Below are 24,282 nucleotides of genomic sequence, written 5' to 3'. Positions count from 1 at the left end.
AATTACCTATTGTAAAAGATGTAAATGGAAGTTCTAACCATTCTCCCGGAAGACGCAGGTCACTATGGCGCCCTCCATGCAGCAGCCAAGAAAAAGGTCTATATTACACTAAATTACGGCTTCTGATGACAATGAGGTTTTATAAAGAGAAGCGGTGCATTACTACCTTTTACCCACAGCCTCAGAAAATGCTCCTGAGTTATACATACATGCCCGTTCTCTTTTCTTTTTTAAATTTTCTTTTTTATGTTTTGACTAAATTGTGTAGAATTAGAAAAAAAAGGTTGAAGCCTGACTGAAATAGAAACTTTGTGGTAATTTTACTTTTATGTATAGCAAATATGAATATAATTTGTTCATACTTTACATTATAACATTTTGATTATCAAGCTTAGGTCTGAGATCCGTCTGTCTGTCTTTTTCTCTGTCTCTCTGTTTGTCTGTTTAGGTATTTTCTGTCAGTCACTCTACACACTAAGAAATAAAGGTACGCGAGCTGTCACTGTTTTATCTTAATACCTCAAGGGTACATATTACTACCTAAAAAGTAGAAAAGTGTTCCTCTTGAAATTTGTAGGTACTAATATATACTTTTGAGGTACCAATGTGTATCCTGTAAAAAGGTTACACCTCTGTGACAGTTCGCATACCTTTATTTCTGAGAGAGTTTCTGTCTGTCTCTCTATTTGTCCGTTTATATATTGTCTCTGCCTATGCATCGTCCGTCTTTCTATCTATCTATCTATCTATCGATCTATCGATCTATCTATCTATCTATCTATCTATCTATCTATCGATTTATCTATCCATCTATCTGTGTCTGTACATCCATCTATCTGTCTGCCTATCTATATGTCCATACGTGTTTATCTGTCTGTCTCTCTGTTTATATATTGTCTGTATGTCTGTCTATCTTTTTCTTGTAAAAGAATCAACAATTTTGAACAGTAAAAAACAAATTTTTAAATTGAAATAATGTAATGTCAAATCTCTAAGATTGCTGAAATTGTATATGTGTTATGCTGCATATTGAAACAATGTTTGTGACTTTCCAGTTACTCTACATACTTAATAGCTACATATTTCATTAAAAATAAGTCTAACATCTGGCCAAGTTGCAAGCGTTTTTAAAGTCTCTCTCAATCAGACCACTTAAGAAGCTCTTCAGTAGTGCATCGTCACCGTGGTTTGTGGTTATAATAAGATAATATTTCTGCCTATAACTGCGTGAGAGCAGCGCAGCGTCTTCTCTTTCTCCGTCATCCAGAATCCACTGAGTGGGTTGGCTTCAGCAAGCTGCTTTCCATCTCCACGAGGTTATCATAGCGAGCTCATGTTGTGAATACCTCAGCTAAGAGCTCTTTAATATACACTTCTCAGTGGCAGCGGTCTCCATAAGCCCGCGGTGCTCCGTGCATGTCGAGATAAGGGCCTCCACTCTCTCAGAGAGCTCAGGAATCAGCCGCGAGAGCAGCTGTGGAGCCGCCGCAGATAATAAACAATATATTCTCTGTCCAATCCCTTAGAAAGTCTTCCGGGGAAGCGACGGGGGAAAAAAAACGCAGGTCCCCCCCGCATTGTGAGGAGTTCATAAACAGAGCCGCTTTTCCGCACCAAACACGAACGCCATTGTCTCCGGCTTCGCGCCTTCGCCACTTAACAAAAGCGGCGACATCACAAAGGGAAACACCTATTCAGATGTAAATGCTCGTTTCAGCCATCAGACATCAAAGAGCTTCTTCTTTTCATATTCTTCCGTTTGCTACATTATGAGGCAGGAGCGTAATCATCTTCATTTCTTCTCGTTTTGCTTTTTGTGTCTTGGGGCTTTTTCTGAGCGTGGAGCGTGCTGGGTGGCGCAGCAAACAGTCCTCAGGCTTCACGCGGTTCGACAAAATGGAAAGAAGTTACTTTGTGAGCGATGTAAAGCGGCTCCTGAGGAGGAAAATAAACAGAGAACAGTGGGTTGCATTGAATTGGGGTGGGCAGAAGGGGGCTTTCTGGACGCGGGGCTGCCAGGATGCTGTGTTTTGCTCCGCTGGGCCAGAGCTCAGAACCAGAGGAAAAGAGGAGATGGAAGGCGAGTTTGTGTGTGTTCAACTCTCTCGCTCCCTATGACAGGTGGGATCCTAACAGGGAGTGCGGTGGCAGGTCACTTCCCATAAATCTGCCTCAGCTGGCCTCAGATCTGACAGCTGGCAGCAGGCCCTGTCGTCTTTTCACTCATTTTACCCTCGGCTCTCAACGTTAGTGATTCACAAAATGTCAAATATGCTTTGTTAGTTACTAAGTCTGAAAATAAAAAGTAAGAAACATAGCACCTTATTTTGAATAAGAGCTTCTTTTTACAGCCAACAACCCACCCCTCCTCCCACCACATAATACAACAAAACAGAAACAGGTTTGTTAAATATTGATAGTTCCCTGAATCAGCTGACAGATGGCGCTGTCTGGTTGTTTTGCTATCAAGTTTTGGTGAACCTATAACCTTTCAAGGAATAATTGCAAGTCAATATTACCTTTTTATTTCTTTTAAACCACACATTGTATAATCCCAATATGTAATTCTTTTTTTATAAATTGCATTTATTGTCAGTTTCAGCACAATAATAATTAATAAATAATTATGATAATATAATATTAAATTATAAATGATTAAAATTATCAATTCATTGTCTTATCTTTATACTTTGCAAGTTTTAATCAGTTATCAGCTAGATGTTTTTATTTACTTAAAATGTACCAAAGTTGTATACAATCACTTATTCATTCATTCATTCATTTTCTTTTCAGCTTAATCCCTTTATTAATCTGACGTCGCGTTGCAACAGCGTAATGAACCGCCAACCAATCCAGCATTTGTTTTACACAGCTGATGCCCTTCCAGTCGCAACCTACCACTGGGAATCACCCATACACACTCAACTACACATAAACATACGCTATAGACAATGTTAGCTAACCCAGTTCATCTATAGCCCATGTCTTTGGACTTGTGGGGGAAACTGGAGCACCTGGAGGAAACTCACTCGAACGCGGGGGGAACATGCAAACTCCAACTGATAGCGCTACCCACTGTGCCACCGCGTCACCTATAACCACTTATAAATTTTAAATTTTTGCTTTAATTGTATTTATAGGTTTATGAATAAACTATAGGTTTACATTTTAATGTATTAATTGCCATTTGTTTATTCTATTATTACAGCTTATTTATCTAATTAATAACTTCAGAATTGTAAAAAAGAAACCTGTATAAAATTAAGTTTTTTAAACACTTTCACAATTTCAATATGTTATTTATTATATAATATTATTGTTACTACTACTACTACAACTACAACTAGGGCTAAATGATATTGAAAAATATAACATTGCAATGTTTTGTTATTCTGCTATATATATATTTAAACACACACACACACACACATATATATATATATATATATATATATATATATATATATATATATATATATATATATATATATATATATATATATATATATACATTGTGATAAAAATACAATTTCACCAAATTGGGATTATTCTGTAGGGGAGAGCATCAGCAAATAATCTAATAAACAATCCACAAGCACAGATCAATACAATACATAAAGAAAAACAGGGTTTTATTGCATTGCTAGTGTAACAGTATTCAGGTACAGTAATCTATAATTCTAAAAATAAAGTTAATTCAATAAAATGAATCCTTATTAAAGTTACAAATGGAACAATTTCTAATGCCCGATTTTAAAATCACAAAAACCTCCAATTATCATCTATAATACAAAGTCAGCATTGCATATTCTGCGATGCGACTATTGCGAATGATCACATTGCGATATCAACGATATTTTGTACATTCCTAACTATTAGATCTACTACTAATAGTAATAATAAAGTAGTACACAAATGATTCCCCAAAATAAAAATCCAGTCTTACTTAATAACCTGTCCATGTTCTATTCAGGTTTGGAATGACTACAGGGTAAAACACTACAAGTTCAGTAGCAATATCAGTTTTTTATGCAGTATTGAGAATTGAGAGATTTGACTGCTATTGATTCTGTCTACTAAATAAAGCCATGTTTATGTTGCAGAACCTGACTGAATGTCCTTTATATTTCAGACATGCCATTGTGACTATTAAAATGTGCAGGGCAAAAACTTTGCTGACCTTTCAATAACTATGTCAGAGCAAGAGGAGGTTGAGAGAAATGATAGTGAGAGAGGAGAGAAGATGAGGTGCATTGAGAAATTTCCCTGGGGGGCAAGAACTGCTCTGAATATCTGGCGTCCGACCAAAACTTAACAGAGCTCTGCATTTGGCCCGTGTCATAAATAAATTTCCCCTCTGTCTTGCAGATGGCCTGGCCGCCCTGTCGTTCTCCATCAGCTCGCTCACCTTGATTGGCATGCTGGCAGTGATCACATACACGGTGAGTGGCCAAGAGAGAATCCGTAATGGTGGCTGGTTACTTGTGCCTCATCGATTTGCATGCGCTTATGAGGGTGGTGTGAAGAGACTGCTCAGCATTGTTAAAAGAAAGCACTTTTAGACATAATGTAGATATTTTTTGTCCCTGGTTTAATTCTGTTTGTGTCTTTTTTAAATGTGCTGAAGTGTGCACTTTCTGTACCGATGGTGCCACCAAATTGGATAATTGCAAAAGCACTGTTCTGTCTCTTATAGTTTGAGAAATAGATTTACAAACTCATGCCTTTGGTTGAATTGACACCCCTACTTACATCTGGTATTAGCTCTTAAAGGTCCTATAATATTAAAATAATTTTTTTTAGATGTTAGTACCAGTATTGCTAGTTTTATAAGATATCTACAAGCTAGTGCACACCAAAACAGTCACAAAATTCATGTTTAGAATATACAAAGCTAACGTAAACATGTAAAGCTTGTAGTTTGTCTCTTCTGCTTAAATATATTAATGGCTTTATTCACGCCATCTCATAGTTCAGTTTCTCATCAGATCATGACCAATCGAATGCTCTTTAGTATCCGACATGCACTGCCCCCTTCAAGACACTTTACATTTGATGCAGTTGAGCTCAACCACTCTCACTGGGACACTATTGGCTGTTTTTTTAAAGGGGAGGAGCTACTCTATGTCCCACCCTCTGTTCACGTTTCTGTTAAGATTCTGTCAAACATCGAAAAAAAAAGCACATTTTAAAGCACATCAGGGGACCTATTATGCAAAAATTACTTTTATAAGTGGTTTGAACACAGTTGTGTGGCAACAGTGTGTGAATATAGCCAGCATCTAATGGTAAACATTAATTAAATCAATTTTTTATAGTCACACTTAATAAAAACAGTTAGCAGAAACACTTTGATTGACATTCTACCTTTTCAAATGTCATCAGGAGGGGAAAGACCTATCCATTAGTTACAATCTCTCCCTAATACTGCTGATGCACAGGCATTTGTAGCTCCGCTCTCTTTTAACAAGTGGTCTAGAGCACAATCTCATTTGAATTTAAAGTGACAATCACCAAAACAGCACTTTTTGGATCAAAGCAGAAAAGGGGGCATTTCAAACGGTTATAAAAAATAATTTGTCAGATAATTTGAGCTGAAACTTCACATACACACCTTAGGATTTCAGAGAATTCCAACATCAGATATACATCTTGTAAACAGTGGGATAATAGGTCCCCTTTAAAAGCATGAATGTTTCCCTGATCACTATTCCACATGTGGGTCTTTAGTGACCTGGGCCAATATATCAAACATGGGTGGCTGCAATAGCACACAACTCTCCTGGTATTTTAAATACAGTCACTGAAGAACAGAATAAAGCATCATTACTTATTAGCTCAACCACTCTCACTGGTACACTATTGGCTGTGTTTTTTTTTTGTTTGTTTTTTTAAAGAAGAGGAGCTACTCTGTCCCACCCTCTCTTCATGTTTTGGTTGAGATTCTGTCAAACATCAAAAAAAAAAAAAAAATGCACATTTCAAAGCACATCGGGTATCAGGCATTGTCGGGTAATTTGAGCTAAAACTTCACTCACACACCTTAGGGATTTCAGAGACTTCCAACATCAGATTTACATCTTGTAAACAGTGGCATAATAGGCCCCCTTTAAATGCATGAATGTTTCCCCAATCACTATTAGACAGGTGGGTCTTAGTGACCCGGGCCTATATGTCAAACATGGGTGGCTCCAATAGCATAAATCTCTCCTGGTATTTTAAATACAGTCACTAAAGAATAGAATAAAAGCATCATTATTTATTAGAGCCATGATGGGAATATTTTGAGCTGATGATTTTGCTATCAACATTATTGTCAAAGTGCACTTACCCGGTACATTCAGGCTCTGGCTCATATTTGCAGTCTCTTCAATGTCTTCAAAATCAGAATATTGATCACTGACTGATTATTAAGAAGATTCACTGTCAAAGGATAGTGACACTTATATTTGATTTCACAAAATAATTGCTCCATAGTAAATTTGTGCATGCCATTTCAAGTTTTGCAGATGATGTTCTTTTGCTTTGTCTGTGGTAATTTTAAGCAAAACATTGTCATCTTTAGCTTTGCTTCTATCCACCTACTTTGTAATATTGCATAAAAAAGCCTAATAGAAATGCTAAGATGCACATCAGTTTTGAAAATGCTTTAGTAGTAGCACATGGAGTAATATAAATACTGAGCAGGGTACACTTTTATGTCAGACAATATAAAGTGTTCAAAAGCTGTGATGAAAACATTTTTACCAAATAAATTCCAGTATGCACATCAAAAAGTCATGTGATTTTGTTGAACAGTTCATGCAAAGACAAAAATAAGAGTGATGGGATTGCATTAATAGACAAACCAGCAGACATAAAATGAAATAAAATAACATGAAATGTTGTGGCCATTCTAAAATGCCTTAGCCATAATCAAAAGTAGTTTGGTATTCTTACCTCTTGAGTGGCTGTACTTCCAAAAAGCGGTCTTACACCTCCAAATCCACCATACATTAATTGCGTAAGTATTTATTTATTTTTTTAAACGCCTACAGTAGCTTCTTATACCACGGAAAATCCTATTTTCATTTTTTGATATTTAGCACCTGTTTTTTTGCACTAGATTAATTTTCATCTTTGAATGAAGACATGGCTATTGTACGTTTCTTTTGTAAAGACAGCCACCTTTAGTAAATGAGTCGTCAAATATTTTATCATTAATGCAATTAATATTTAACAATAGACCTACACTAGACTATTACACAAAACGACAAAGTGAGCAGCAGCTGTCGTTCGTACTCAAAACTACAGTGTACAATATGGTTTTGCATTAGAGTCATGTCTTGTAAGAAAACATTGACCTTTGTAAATTTTTTACATTCTTACCAAATGAGAGTTGATGGTCTTTTGTGGCTGTTCGAATACGTTTTACTACATAAGCATCTAAACTACAAAAGCAATCCAGTCGGATACATTTTCAATGCTGAAACGGAACAAATTCAGACCTTATTTTGCACCTGTATTTAGCGTTGTCCATTTGTAACAGATTAATAAAATGCATCTTATTACAAGTTGAATGAAGAGGTAATCTATATGTGTTAGGCTGTTTGGGATACTCAAACAAAAAACAGCATATCATTTTTATTTTTTACATTCTAACCAAAAATAAGACTGCATAGACGTTTCAAAGACCCATCCCATTTTTTCTAAGAATAGGTCAATAGGTTGAGAGTTGGTAGACTTTTGTGGTACATCTAAACATACATTTTTGACTACATTTAGAAGTGGCTAAAAGCAGACAAGCTTAAAGTTTCAGGCCTCATCTTAATACATGGTTAATAAATAGCTAATGTTAAAGTGTTAGGCTGTTTGGGATACTCAAACTAAGTAAGACTGCAAATATTGTATATTTTTTTACATTCTAACCAAATATCAGACCGCATAGACATTTCAAAGACATTCATTTTGTTTAAGAATTTGTCAATAGGCTGAGAGTTGGTAACCTTTTGTGGCTGTTCGATTGTGTTTGACTACATAAGCATCTAAACTACAAAAGCAATACAGTCGGATACATTTTCAATGCTGAAACGAAAACAAATTCAGACCTTATTTTTGCACCTGTATTTAGCATTGTCCATTTGTGACAGATTAATAAAATGCATCTTATTACAAGGTGAATGAAGAGGTAATGTATATGTGTTAGGCTGTTCGGGATACTCAAACAAAAAAACAGCACATCATTTTTATTTTTTACATTCTAACCAAAAATAAAACTGCATAGACGTTTCAAAGACCCATCCCATTTTGTCTAAGAATAGGTCAATAGGTTGAGAGTTGGTAGACTTTTGTGGTACATCTAAACATACATTTTTGACTACATTTAGAAGTCGCTAAAAGCAGACAAGCTTAAAGTTTCAGGCCTCATCTTAATACATGGTTAATAAATAGCTAATGTTAATGTGTTAGGCTGTTTGGGATACTCAAACTAAGTAAGACTGCATATATTGTATATTTTTTACATTCTAACCAAATATCAGACCGCATAGACATTTCAAAGACATTCATTTTGTTTAAGAATTTGTCAATAGGCTGAGAGTTGGTAGCCTTTTGTGGCTGTTCGATTGTGCTTGACTACATAAGCATCTAAACTACAAAAGCAATCCAGTCAGATACATTTTCGACTACATTTCGAAGTCACTGAAAGCAGACAAGCTTAAAAAGATTCAATAATGTTAATTTGCTAGGCTGTTTGGGATACTCAAACAAACTGCAGTGTTTTGACAATGTTGTTAAAACTGATTATTGCAGTAGCACGTCTTTTCTGTCGAAGTAGTTGTTGACCTGACTTGGATGGTGGAGTCCAGGTGTGACATTTTTACACAAATTTCCCATTCGACACATAAGTCGCCTGTATGGAAACAGACTTTGATTGTAGTCATCCTGAATGATAGAGCGGCTCCTCAACATTAGAAATGTTTTGTGATTCTTGCGTTTTGGCCTGCAATCGCTCAAAATGACACACTGTCATTTCTCAGCGATGTGTGTGGACGTGTGGCTGAGATGTCAGCGTGATGTATATGCCCTGTTATCTCTCTCCTATTTATATATCTGGGCCTGAAGGCCATTAATAAACGCCCATATTCTGATTCCTTCAGCATACTGTAGCTGTTCTATTCAGATAAGATAAATTGATTGTACTGTAACACTTGTTAATGTCATCCATTTTTCATCGCCTACATCATGAGTAACCGGGGTATGCGAATCTCCACTTTATCAGGGGTTGAAGAGAACGAGGGGGAATATCTTTCACTGTGGCACACATGGCTATTTATAAATATAATATTTTAAATATATATACAGAAAAACAGCTGCGATCAGAATTGTTAGTAGCCTTGACAAAAATATGCCAGCTACAATATCTTATTATGAATTGAATGATATATGACAGAGTTGTTTGTACTCTTTCTGGCAATGGTGTTTGCAGTCTTCATTTTCTCATCCACACTCATACACTACGGAGTAAGCTAAATTGTAGTAAGCTAAATTGTCGGTAGATTATGTGTGTGAATGAGAGTGTACAGTTGTTTCCCAGTGATGGGTTGCAGCTGGAAGGGCATCCGCTGCATAAAACATATGCTGGGTAAGTTGGTGGTTCATTCCACTATGCCGACCCCCGATTAATAAAGGGACTAAGCTAAAAAGAATATGAATGAATGAAAAATTAAAGGATAATCAGCTGATTGCCTTTTGCTAAATGATTTTAAATGCACATCACTAATCTAAAGAACCAGCTAACACAAATGTGGTTATTCCATAGTTATTTGCTAAGGTTTAGGCAAGTTAGAACTAGTTATGCTCATGACAGCACAATATTTGACCAAATTTTTGTCAGTCAACACTTTAGATCACAGGCAGAGAAAGAGATCATGTAAGTGTAAGCATATGCCATATATAACACGAACAATTTTAAAGATTACTGTACATTTTCTCTATATAAATGAATTTAAGGGCGAAGCAGTGGCGCAGTAGGTGCTGTCGCCTCACAGCAAGAAGGTCGCTGGGTCTCTGGTTAGAACCTCGGCTTAGTTGCCGTTTCTGTGTGGAGTTTGCATGTTCTCCCTGCATTCGCATGGGTTTCCTCCGGGTGCTCCGGTTTCCCCCACAGTCCAACGACATGCAGTACAGGTGAATTGGGTAGGCTAAATTGTTCGTAGTGTATAAGTGTGTGTGTGTGAATGTGTGTGTGGATGTTTCCCAGAGATGGGTTGCAGCTGGAAGGGCATCCGCTGCATAAAACATATGCTGGGAAAGTTAGTGGTTCATTCCACTATGCCGACCCCCGATTAATAAAGGGACTAAGCTAAAAAGAATATGAATGAATGAAAAATTAAAGGATAATCAGCTGATTGCCTTTTGCTAAATGATTTTAAATGCACATAACCAATGTAAAAAACAGGCTAACACAAATGTGGTTATTCCATAGTTATTTGCTAAGGTTTAGTTAGACAAAGAGATCATGTAAGTGTAAGCATATGCCGTATATAACACGTACAATTTTAAAGATTACTGTACATTTTCTCTATATAAATTAATTTAAGGGTGAAGCAGTGGCGCAGTAGGTAGTGCTGTCGCCTCACAGCAAGAAGGTCGCTGGGTCGCTGATTCGAGCCTCGGCTCAGTTGGCGTTTCTGTGTGGAGTTTGCATGTTCTCCCTGCATTCGCGTGGGTTTCCTCCGGGTGCTCCGGTTTCCCCCACAGTCCAAAGACATGCGGTACAGGTGAATTGGGTAGGCCAAATTGTCCGTAGTGTATAAGTGTGTGTGTGGATGTTTCCCAGAGATAGGTTGCGGCTGGAAGGGTATCTGCTGTGTAAAAACGTGCTGGATAAGTTGGTGGTTCATTCTGCTGTGGCGACCCCGGATTAATAAAGGGACTAAGCCTACAAGAAAATTAAATGAAATTAATTTAAGTTTTACATTTAAAATATCTTGATATATTTACATTTTTAGAGAGTCAGCATTATAAAATTTACATTAATAATATTGTTCTTGTTCTTAATTGTGATAAAATCAGCAATTTAACTCTGCAGTGTTCTACTAAATGAAATTTCAGTTCTATATGCAATTGAAAATCCATATACTGTATATGTATAATATGAATTATGAATTTCGGTAAGTAGTGTCCTCTCAAATGCATGAGTTGCATCTCTAAATCTGTTTTTCTTCATAATTTGAGCTTTCGGGCTGTTGAATACAGGCCTGTATTAAAGGTTTGACAGTTTTCAGAAGACTCAAAGGATGATAATGTTCTCCTTTCTGACCTCATGTTGTCAGAAGCTCCCGGAGTGTCTTATGGAAAAAGAAAGGCTCCTGGTGCGCTGTTGTTTTTGATCTTCCTGCTTGTGGTACAGAGACTCGGAGTCAATCAAAGATTCCTTGTCGAAAAAAACAAAAAAAAAAACAGCCTTCGCTCACTGGAGCTGTTCTTCTTGCGTTTTTTCTTTCCTGTTGTTTTCAACCCTCAAGTAGGAAACCGAACCACCCAATCCCATCCTCCTCATGTTCCCAGAGGCGATGGGTGATTTATCATATCGGCCTATGTGTTATTATTATGCATGATTAACCTAATGGAATCTAAGTGATGGGCGCCGTATGCTGCAGCAGTGTTGTCCAGGGTGGGCAGGTTAATTTATCACTGCACTTTGAGCCAAGGTGGCCACTTGCTCTTAATTCAAACGACTGACCGAGATGTAAACTCGTAATGACAACGCCACAGCCGGCTAAACGCTAAAGCAAGCAATTCAAACCTTTAGCTCTCGCTGCTTTTTTGGCCAACATCACACTTTAAGCAGAGCTACTGGGAAATTAATATTCAACCTAAGCACATACAAACAGGAGCCTCGGCTTGTTAATAAGCCTCTGAAGTGCCATATGGTCAGGGCAGGCGGAGCTAAGTTACCTATCCAATGCTTGGATGGCCAGCTCTTAAAAACAATCATGCTGGGAGTTTTAATCTGCCTCTTTTAAGTGCAACAGCATGAAGTTGCCAGAGTTTGGTTATTTAAGGCTGTTTTGAGGGTGAATCATTTCCTATTCAGGAACACGCAGAAGAATTCCTTCTAGGTAAATGTTGTTTGTGCTTTGAACTGAAGAAAGCGCTTTTGCACTTGAAACGCTTTTTTATTTCCTGCATGGGCGATGGCTCGTTTCGGAACTGAGAATTCAAACAACGCTTCGCTTAAACCTTCTGCCTTGGATTTTTAAATCACTATTATTGGCAATATAAAGATGATTTTCTTGCGTTGCATGGAGAATAACATTTTAATTGCAAGGAGTAAAACCAAATGTTTTTTTAAGTTCAATATTGTGAGATATAAACTCAGAATTGCGAATAAAATAATGTCATAATTGTGAGAAAGTATATAAAGTTGCATTTGCGAGTCACAATAAAAAGTCAGAACTGTAAGATTTAAGTTTAGAATTCAGAGGAATGCTTAATTAGTTGCTACTGTAAAAAGTCACTTTTTAAAATAAAAGTCAGAATTGCATTAAATTGCATTTGTGAGATATAAATACAAAACTACAAGAAAATAGTTTATAAATATTATATTATAAAGAGTTTATAATATTGCAACTACAATTGTCAAAATTATAATTAAAAAAAGTTAGAATCGTGGGATGTAAAATCAGAATTCTGTTTTGTTTTTTCTTCACACAACTGATAACAGGTGTCAGGAACCTTTTTTCAGCAAAAAATCATTTCAGATTTTTTTGGCAAATGCATTTTTTTTAAAGAGCCATTTTGGGATATTAAAAAGCATCACATGTTGAGCAAGTCCATGTATCCAGGGTAATTTATAGATTTTTGTCTCTTTTAGCCATCAACACTCATGAATGTTGTTTGTATTGATGCGTGCAAGGTTACCATAGAAATGTAAGTTGCATGCCCTTTATTGGTGTCGCAATTCATGTTAATCCACGGCGCCACACTTGTATTGATTGAAACGTCCTTTTATTCTTATTCATTTTGCTGTAAAAATATACAATAAAAAGGTAATTGTAATTGTATTTTCATTAGGAAACTGATTTTTAGTGACCATTTAAATTTTTTATTGAAAGGAGACAGCTGGAGAGGCACATATTTTTGGTCAAAGAGCCACATGCGGCTCCCGAGCCATAGGTTCCCTGCCCCTAGTTTATAAAATACAGTTCTGACCCTTTTCTCTGAAAAAACAAATCTGTTTTCTGAAAGTTGCATTTGCTTATTTTATTTTATGATGTTATTTTATTGTTTTTATTATAAACATTAATTTCCTTTATGTTTTTACTTGTTCGTTTATGTATGTATGTATGTTTGTATGTACAGTGTGTATGTACATGGATAGTATGCATGTACTGTATGCACAGTATGCATGTGTACTGTCTGTCTGTCTTTGTATGTATGTATGTATGTATGTATGTATGTATGTATGTGTGTGTATGTATGTGTATGTGTGTATGTATTTACATTATGTATAGTATGTACAGTGTGCATGTATGTTTGTATGTATTATTGTGCACATTATGTATGTATGTGAAGTATGTATGTGTTTACATTATGTATAGTACTGTATGTACAGTATGTATGTGTGTATATACAGTGGTCAGCATATATGAATACGCCTCTCACAAATCTATCTTTTAAATTAATATTTTTAATGCATTAGATTAGCCAAATCTGGAGCTTATCTAACAAAATAACTTACGATGACAGTCCAAAAACTTGTACACCCAAATTGATATGTTATTGAAAAATATTGAATACATAATTTTAATTTTTAGCATAAATATTTATAAAAAGAGGAAAAATCAAAAAAAGCAAAAAAAAAAAAAAAAAAAATATATATATATATATATATATATATATATATATATATATATATATATATATATATATATATATATATATATATATATATATATACTGTATATATTTCAAAATGGGGTATACTCAGTTATGCTGAACACTGTATATATGTATATATGTACAGTTGAAGTCAGAATTATTAGCCCCGTTTTTTTCCCCCAATTTCTGTTTAAAAGAGAGCAGATTTTTTCCACACATTTCTAAACATAATAGTTTTAATAACCCATCTCTAATAACTAATTTATTTTATCTTTGCTATGATGACAGTAAATAATATGTTACTAGATATTTTTCAAGACACTTTAATACAGCTTAAAAAGACATTTAAAGGCTTAACTAGGTTAATTAGGTTAACGAGGTAGTTTAGGGTAATTAGCCAAGTTATTTTAGAACGATGGTTTGTTCTATAGACTATCGAAAAAAATATATAGCTTAAAGGGGCTAATAATTTTGTCCCTAAAATGTTTTTAAAAAATTAATTATTTTATTCTTGCCTAAATAAAACAAATAAGAAAGGAAATTTTCTTTCTGTGTTAAACATAATTTTGAAAATATTTAAAGAAAAAAAAATTCAAAATTACAATAATTCTGACTTCAACTGTATGTATGTATGCACGTATGCATGTATCTATGTGTACACATAATGACGTCTTCTTGATTGAAAAAAATGATCAAATGAAAATTAAATACATTTATTGAATATATCTTCCAGTGTAGAGTAAAATAAATAAACTAGTTTTATATATATATATATATATATATATATATATATATATATATATATATATATATATATATATATATATATATATATATATATATATATATATATATATATATAATATTTATTTTTATATATATAAAGTTTTTTTCTTCGCCCATAAAGACTTTTGACTTTGGGCAATAGTTTTTTTTTTTTTTTTCCCAAAAGATTCAAGATATTTCTATTTGTAAACAAGTTCAAAATACTCATGGAAGAAATTCATTTATAACAGTACATGCATGTCGGTCCTTGCCGCTTTATTTGAAACTATTCCCATTAGTCAACGCCAATCACTTCACCTTGAACTCCCTATCACCTCGTCTGTGTTTATAGTCTGTAAGGACTATATAAGGTGCTCTTTTGTCCTGCTCCAAGATGCGATTTCAAAAAGCCTTTATCACCTTCAGTGTTCTGAGATCCAGAAGTGTTTCATGCTTGATTGAGTTTAAATGCATAGTTCACCCTAAAATAAAAAAAAAATAAAAATCACCATTTACTTTCGCTCATTTGGTTTCCACACAATTCTTTTAGGTTGTCCCAACACAACCCAATAAAGTTAGCTTAACAAATTTAAGTAGATTGAACTTAAAACAATTAAGTTGTCCCAAAAGATTTCAAGAATTGTGCTATTTAAGCTCATTTTACATAAGTAGTTATGCAGCAAACTCTATTTTTTGTGTTCAAGTGATTCCAAATTGAGTTTCTTTCAACTGTCAAACACACAAGAAGATATTTTGAAGAAAGTCTGTAGTCTGTAACTATTGACTTCCATTTTGCAAAAAAAAAAAAAAATAATTTTAAAGTTGCAAACAATTTATATGGGCTGAATTTAAACAAGCAAGCTAGGTGAACATTGTCTGATTTAGTTTGTTTAAATTCAGCCTATATAAATAGTTTGCAGCCACTTACCTTAAAAAAATGTAAAGTAAATCCAATCAATATATATATATATATATATTTTTTTCTGTTAAGAAAAAACAAATATGAAAGTCAGTGGTTACAGGATTCCAGCTTTCTTTAAAGATTTCTTCTTTTGCCTAAGGGAACTCAAAAAATATTTTTCAAGGGTTTGGAACAAGTGAAGGACGAGTAAATGATGAGAGAAGTTTCATTTTTGCACTGTTCAAATTTACTTTTATGTTCTGGGTGAAAACATCCACTGTATTAAACTGCTTTTAAAATGCATCAGATTATATATATATCCGCCGCCCTAGACGCGAATATAACTGAGGGCGCGGGTGGTGAGGATAGTGTCGTAGACGCCGCCCTCTCTATTCTACAGCACTAGACACGGATATAACTGAGGGTGCGGGTGGTGAGGATAGTGTCGTGAATGCCACCCTCTCGATTCTGCCGTCCTAGACGCGGATATAACTTAGGGTGCGGGTGGTGAGGATAGTGTCGTGGATGCCACCCTCTCTATTCTGTTGTCCTAGACGCGGATATAACTGAGGGTGCGGGTGGTGAGGGTAGTGTCACGGATGCCGCCCTCTCTATTCTGCCGCCCTCTCTATTCTGGCGCCCTAGGCAGTCGCCTCTATGGACGCGCCGGCCCTATATATATATAATCTTTTTTTTTTTTTCAAAATCTTTTGCATAAATCTGTTAATCAACCTCAGTCCTGTGCAAAATTACTAAATTGGTTTCGTAATAAAAAAATGTGGTTATAATGGAAGTAAATGGGGCAACAACAGCCACCAATAGTTAATTCGAAAGAAAAAAATAAAAATCTATTAAAAACAATGCATCAAAGGCAATGTTGTTTCACATGTCTAAGACTTTGATAAAAAAGTAAAAAAAAAAAAAAAAAAAACAGTCCTGAATTACTTTATATATTGAAAATACGTCATTTTTGTCTGTGTTTTTTATTTTACCAAATTAGTGACATCATTTGTGATCTTGGCAATTAGAGTTAAAATCCTTTAATTTTCTAAGCGATTTAGTAGTTTTAATCAGGACATGAAATTGAAAAAATATTTATCTGATGCATTTTTACAGCAGTTTAATTCAGTGGATGTTTTCATCCCGAACATAACGAAAGGATAGTAAATTTGCCCAGAGTGTATTGAGTTTTTTCAATTCAAAGCATTTTCTTTAAATATTTGTCAAAATACGATTTGTCTCCAAATATCATTCCACCAGCTGAAATTAAGACTTAAAATCACCCCAGAGTGGATGAAAACATCCCCAACAAAACATAAGGGTTAAATTGATTCCTTAACTCCCACCAACTGCCGTGATTGAGTAATAGACATCAAAAACAGCACTTGCATTCTCACTTGAGCATGTTTAACGTCCTTCATTGGCTAATATAGATGTTGAGGTCTTATATCAAGCTCAGTTTGCTCCCAGTGTGACGTTACAATGAAAATGATTGAACCGTTGACTTTTTAATGTGCATGTAATATTTGCATATGCATATGAGCGTATATCAGGGCTCTTTGATCTGTGCACTTGACCGAGGGGCGCTCGGGTCCCTGTGCAGCGTGATTTAAAAGTCTGGCTGGTGTGCTGACGTTCAGCCCTGGAGGTTCCTTGCGCTCTTAAATCTGTGCTCCAAAAGATGCTGATTCCCAACGAGAGGGTGACCGCATTAATTTTCCACTGATTTAATCACAGTGCTGCAAAAATGACCTGTGACTGGTGAGAGACTCTTCCTCCTCCTCACCGCCTCTGTGCATCCGAAAAGGCCACACTGAAAAAAATAATTCTGCAAAATTGTTGCAAACCATTGATCATTGAAAGCATTGAAGGACGTTTCTCTGATTTTGGATGAATTCTGTCGTCTTTTTGTTCACCTGTCATTATTTCATTTCATTGATCTTTTTCTCCATCTGTTCCATTCATCTAATTATCCATACCATAGTCTTCTTTTGATCGTTCTTTCTATCTATAATACATAAATGAATCTTTTTTCTTATTTTTTGTTCATCTATCCAATCCACCCATCTATTATTCTATACATTTGTCTATCCATCCGTCCACCCACATACCCACCCGCTCCACCCATCCATCCATCCACCCATCCATCCACCCATCCATCCACCCATCCATCCACCCATCCATCCATCCATCCATCCATCCATCCATCCATCCATCCATCCATCCATCTCTTTGTTATTCTTTCATTTTTTCCATCTGTCTGTCCATCCATACATCCATACATCCCTCCCTCCCTCCATCTCTGTTATTCTTTAGTTTTTTTTCCATACATCCATTATTCTGTCCACCCATCCATCTATCTTTCCATCTCTGTTATTCTTTTATTTTTTCATCTATCCATCATTCCATTCATACATCATGCATCTATTCATTCCACCTATCATCCATCCATATATCCATCCATCTCTTGTTATTCTTTCATTTTCTTCTGTCCTTCCATCTATCCATCATCTATCTATCCATCCTTCCATCTCTGTTATTATTTTTTTTTTCCATCCATCTTTTTATTATTCCATTTATCCATCTGTCCAAACACCTTTCCATCTGTCCGTCATTCCATCTATTCCTCCGTCATTTCATTCATAAACTTGTTCAAACGTCATTTCATCCATCATTCCACCATTCCATTTATCCATCTGTCACTGCATCTATTCATCCGTCATTCCATCTATCCATCCATTCATCCATCATTTCCTCTATCCATTTAAATGTCCATCCTTCCCTATATCTATCCAAACGTCATTCCATCTATCCTTCCATCCATCCGTCCATCCATCCGTCCATCCATCCGTCCAACCATCCGTTTATCCATCCATCCATCCATCCATCCATCCATCCATCCATCCATCCATTCATCCATCCATCCGTTTATCCATCCATCCATCCATCCATCCATCCTTCTATTTCTGTTGTTCTTTTATTTTTTTTCTGTCCATCTATTTATTATTGTGTTCATTTATCTGTCCAAACACCATTCCATCTATCTGTCATTCCATCTATTCATCCGTCATTCCATTTATAAATTTGTCCAAACATCATTTCATCCATCTTCCCACCATTCTATTTATCCATCTGTCACTGCATCTATTCATCTGTCATTCCATCTATCCATCCATTCGTCCAACATTCCATCTATCCATCCAAATCTCTATCCTTATCTATATCCATCCAAATGTCATTACATCTATTCTTCCATCCACCCAGCCGTCAGTCCATCGATCCATCCGTCCATCAATCCGTTCATCCATCTGTCCATCCATCCATCCATCCATCCATCCGTCCATCCGTCCATCCATCCTTCATTCTTTAAATTTTGGCTCAGCACCCAAACACTACAATTTGCATTTTATAAGATGTTTTTGAAATGATATTTTCTTTTTGCCATGCCAAGTGACACAGATGTGGTTCTCCTTAACACAATGTGCTCCACACCTGCCTGGATGGTGTAAATTGACAGTGTAATATTTACAAAGCAACAGCAAATAGAATTAGCCTCTCACTTCCAGCAGCGAAACACGATTGTATTTAATTTACAGACTACAAAAGAGACAGAAGAAACACTGAGACGCCATCTGGAAGAAGACCATGTCTTGTTGCATGCTGAACTCATGTACACACCTGTTTGCATGGTTTTAAATCTATAAAGTGTACTTAATCTCTGCATCCTCATTATAATATTTGGATACTGAAATCAACTGAAATTAACATGTCAGAAATTGTGCCATCCCTGACAGCGAATCCTGAAAAGTATAGAAACCTATAGAAGAAAAAAAAATCCTCTTTATTTCCCCCTGCAAACCTGCCACAGTGAAAAGTGTAAAGAAAGTCAGAGGAAACTCATAGTTCTTGTGGCAGAGCACACACTTTTCCCAGGCAGGCTGTTCAACAAAAGCATCCTTGTATAAGGGGGTGAACGCCTCCACTTCCCTCTCTCTCTCTCTCTCTTTCTCTCTCTCTCTCTCTCTCTCTCTCTCTCTCTCGATCCCCACTTTCATCCCTCTCTCTTCCAATCTCCCAGCTGACAACTGCAATCCCTTCATCTTCCATCTCTCCTCCTTTTCTCCTTCTCTCTCTCTTTCTCTCAAACTATCTCTCCTTCTCTGTCTTCTGCCTCAGGTCTTCTTTTGCAATCAGCACAGTACACACCTGTTTTTGTTTGGAGTGTCTCTTTTATTTTCCTCACGCTTGACAGAGTGCAGGGGCGAGGAGGGCAGGAAAGAATAGGGGAAAAGGAGGCATCTCGCCGGGCACGCAGGACAGATTCCTCTTTTATGAGGAGCGCTTGGTATTCGGGAAATAGCCCGGCCTTTAGAGCCCTCGTGATTCATAGCAGTGGGTGTCACGGCCCGCGGCGGACGCTCTCCACGACCGGTTTTTACAGAGCACGTCACTTTCTGCGCTTTAAAAGCGTCTTCGGCAAAGGAGATAAAAAGGTCACCGGTGTTTTAGCCGCCCTCTGAAGATCTAATTGTGCCACTGACTTTTGTCAGCATTTTGATATGAAAGCTTTTGAAAATGGCAGAACCCTACGAGTGTGAGATTTGTGAGAGGTGTGTGTGGTCTCTATTATTCCCTGCCTGTATTGATTTGCCACCAGGAGAGTATTGAAGATGGTCTTTATTTTTAATTAAAGTTCACAAAGCCCATATTGAGAAGGCTAGCAGGCTTCTGACCCTAGCCTTTCTGTGCTAGGACCTGCATTTCCAAAAAAAAACTCATCGATGAGCTCAGTCGTGTTGAAATAACCTCTGATATTAGGATTTTATCATCATATTTTTCCCTATATCACATGCATAGTGGGCTCCGGCTGAATGCCGTCACATGGGGGCACTGTTAGGCTGTGCATTGCAGAACAGCAAGCCGTACATCTCAAAATGGTCGATGCATGCAAACACACAGACACTCACGCTTTTCTCTCTTTCATCTCCTCCTCTTCACCCAGAAAACACATACATGGATTCAGGAGGCTTCTGAATGACACCATTTAGAAAGTGCTCTTTTATCAAGTGCCATAATGTATGGATTTAGTTCCCCTGCACTGGGGCCACTCACAGGGCGACTCTTAGTCAAACTGTTGTGCCACTTCACCTGATGACTGCATTGTGTGTTATTTATTGCTGTTTAATGCTGTGGGTTTTCTTTGTCTGCCAGGCATACGGGATGTCCGTGCTGCCGCTGAACCTGATTAAAGGCACACGCAGCGTCCTGTATGAGCGGCTGGAGAACACAGAAGACACGGAGGAGGTGGAGCACCAGATAGACAAGCTCAAAGCCAAGGTCTCTGCTTGTGTGAACTGAATTCAGATCAGGGCTCTGCTCGCTTTGTTTAGGATGAGCCACTGTTTGTTGTTGTTCTTTATGGCAGTGGTGGGTCCAGAGACTAAATTGGTTGAAGGATCTTTAACTGAGACTGTACCAGTGATACAGATCATTATCTTCATATAAATAGAATATACTTATTATCATTAAAAAAAGAACATACAAAAAATTGAACATGATTCATTATGATTCACATACTAATTAACTGTTATTATAAAATCTTTCAGATCTTTTTACCCATCTGTCACCAAGATTGTAATTACTTAAAATAATAATATATTTAATAATATATTTGTTAAGCAAAGAACAGTATTTTAATAGTGTTTTAAAATGATTTGACACAGAAAGTTGGGCGACACTGTGGCTCAGTAGTAAGCACTGTCGCCTAACAGCAGGAAGGTCACTGGTTCGAGTCCCAGCTGGGTCAAGGCTGATTTATACTTCTGTGTCAAACACCGGCGTATGCTACAGCGGTGACGCATAGCCCTTCGCCGTGGCCATCGCCGTCACTGACGTGCACCTCTCAAAAAATGTAACTACACGTCGCAACAACGCGTAGCGTAAGCTCTGTGATTGGTCGGCTTAGAAGCGCTGACGAGTCTGGGCGGGACCGAGAGCCGTGCGAATGGCGTGATGCCGCGCAAGCGATTGTTTACAAGTTTGGAGTACTGTGAAGAAGCTCCGGATGGAAAGTTTTGTTTTGTGTTTACCTCATAGTTAAAGTTGTTGCACGTCCACCGGTTCCTGCCTCAAAATGAGCGAGTTTGAGCCACTTGTACATCCCGGAAGTGTTCAGGAAAAGCAAAAAAGTAGCGAAGAAACTCGACACAGAGGAACATTTACACTTCACTGCCAACTAGCGTTTCGGAAGTGTTAATGAAGACCAACAGAGACAGCGCGCAGAAGTATAAATGCACAGCCACGCGCGTTGCATGTGCCGTTGGTTACGCCAGTCACCTGACGCAGAAGTATAAATCAGGCTTCAGTTGGCACTTCTGTGTGGAGTTTGCATGTTCTACCCGTGTTCGCATGGGTTTCCTCTTGGTGCTCCGGTTTTCCCGCGCAGTCCAAAGACATGCGCTATAGGTGAATTGAATAAACTAAATTGGCCGGAGTGTATGTGTGTGAATGAGTGTGTATTGATGTTTCCCAGTGCTGAGTTGCAGCTGAAAGGGCATCCACTGTGTAAAACTTATGTTGGATAAGCTGGCGGTTCATTCCTCTGTGGCGACCCCTGATGTATAAAGGGACTAAGCCAAAAGTAAATGAATGAATGAAGTAGATAGTTGTATTTCATGCACTTTCTATGTTTATAAAATGAATTAGGGTCAATTTTACTTCAAATAATTATGGATTTGTTTGCTAATTTAATGTTTACACACCCCTTGAAGAATTTGTTTAAGTGTGAATAATTTGAACAAAATAAGAGAGATCATACTAAATGCATGTTATTTTTTATTTAGTACTGGTCCGAGTAAGATATTTGACATAAAGTATGTTTACATGTGATTTACTGCACACAAATCTAGCTGAAATTATCAGAATAACCCCTTGCAAAAGTTTACATACCCTTGGTTTTCAATACTGTGTGTGGTTTCCAGATGATCTACGAGGGTTTTTTCTGCTTTGTGACGGTTGTTTATGAGTCTCTTGTTTGTTCTGAACAATCAGAAAAATCCACACACTATTGTCCTATCCAATCTCCTGCAGATTCTAATGTTTTCCAGCATCTTCTGCAGATTTGAACCCTTTCCAGCAGTGAGTGTATGATTGTGAGATCCATCTTTTCACACTGTGGATGATTGAGGGACTCAAACACAACTGTTAAAAAAGGTTTAAACCCTCACTGATGCTCTAGAAGGCAATACAAGGCATTAAGAGCTGGGATAATCCAAGTATTTTATATATACACATATATATATATATATATATATATATATATATATATATATATATATATATATATATATATATATATATATATATATATATATATTTTTTTTTTTTTTTTTTTCAACAAAATAAGAAGAAAATGGATATTTTCATCCTGTTTAAAAGTTTTCAGCCCCCATGTAAACACATTTTATGTGTTTATTGTATTATCTCTCTTATTTTGCTCAAATTATTCACATTTAAACAGATTCTTCAATGGGTATGTAAACTTTTGAGCACGACTGTATATATGTGTATATATATATATATATATATATATATATATATATATATATATATATATATATATATATATATATATATATATATATATATATATATAAATATATACCAGGACATTTGGATGAAAATAAATTAACAAAGTAAACCACTATATATTTACATTTTACTTTTAAGCTATATTAGAATATAAAGTATTTCCTTCAAGTTCACAATATTACCAATATTTTGGACTTTGGGGGAAACTGGAGCACCCGGGAGAAACCCACGCAAACAAGGGGAGAACATGCATACTCCACTCAACAATGCCAACTGGCCCAGCTGGGATTCGAACCAGCGACCTTCTTGCTGTGAGACAACAGTGCTAACCATTGAGCCGCCCTGGCGCCTCTTGTATTATGATACTAAAATGAATAAGCTTGACATGTTTTTAGTCTGTATGGCCAGTTATACCAGTCTGGTTATTTATCATCCATCATCCACAAAAATAAACATAACTTTAAAAATGAATAGAAGAATATTATTATTTAATTGGGTTACCAATAGCAATAATGTAAACATACCTAAAAATTATTTATGCAAGCTTCAGTTGTAAGTTGTAATGTATCACTTGCCAAAAAAAGAATCTACCAAAATTCACAAACCATTTCAAATTGAAACCATTTTTTGTTTGTATTATTATGCGTTCATTTATGTGTATGCTTTCTCCTCAGTGTGCTGATGGTCGTCCACTGTCTATGAGAGACCGGAGGAACCTCCAGGATCTTGAAGACAAGCTGCAGTTGCTGCATCGACGTGGACGTCACCTGGAAATCGCAGAGAGAAACTGCTGCAACAAAGTGGGCTCTGCTCTCCGTCCCATGAAGGTGTGTTTGAGTTTTACCTCTGAATTGCTTCAGTGACTTTCAGTGACTTCAACTCCTGAATGAAATTGACAATTGTGCTGCGTGTTTTGAACCACAGCTTTGAACCTCAGAGGTCATCCCAAAAGAAATCGAATTGTCTATGATCTTTTTCAGAATCACTTACAGCCCCAAATCAGAAAAAGTAGGGACAGTTTGGAAAAAGTAGTGTTTTTTTTTTTACTTGCTTTGACCTGTATGTCATTGCAGACAATACAACAAACATTATTTAATGTGTTGCTCATGATTCTTTATTATTATTATTTTTTTTTCAAAATAAAGGTTTTTTGGTATTCG

At 36.5% G+C, this 24,282-nt stretch overlaps 1 protein-coding gene across 1 annotated transcript in view; it reads left to right on the top strand.

Annotated features, from left to right (window-relative positions):
* Positions 1 to 24,282, top strand: part of lmbrd1 (LMBR1 domain containing 1) — a 172,495-nt gene that overhangs the window by 83,070 nt on the left and 65,143 nt on the right. The window contains 3 exon segments of the mRNA NM_001008612.1: positions 4,369 to 4,442; positions 20,744 to 20,869; positions 23,797 to 23,949. Of these exon segments, the coding sequence (NP_001008612.1) occupies positions 4,369 to 4,442; positions 20,744 to 20,869; positions 23,797 to 23,949 (353 nt within the window).

This window comes from Danio rerio, chromosome 13 (assembly GCF_052040795.2).
Source record: "Danio rerio strain M-AB ecotype USA chromosome 13, GRCz13ab, whole genome shotgun sequence".
Taxonomy (NCBI): Eukaryota; Metazoa; Chordata; class Actinopteri; order Cypriniformes; family Danionidae; genus Danio; species Danio rerio.
The sequence above is the reverse complement of the archived record's forward strand: the minus strand, read 5'-3'. Positions and strand labels throughout refer to the sequence as shown.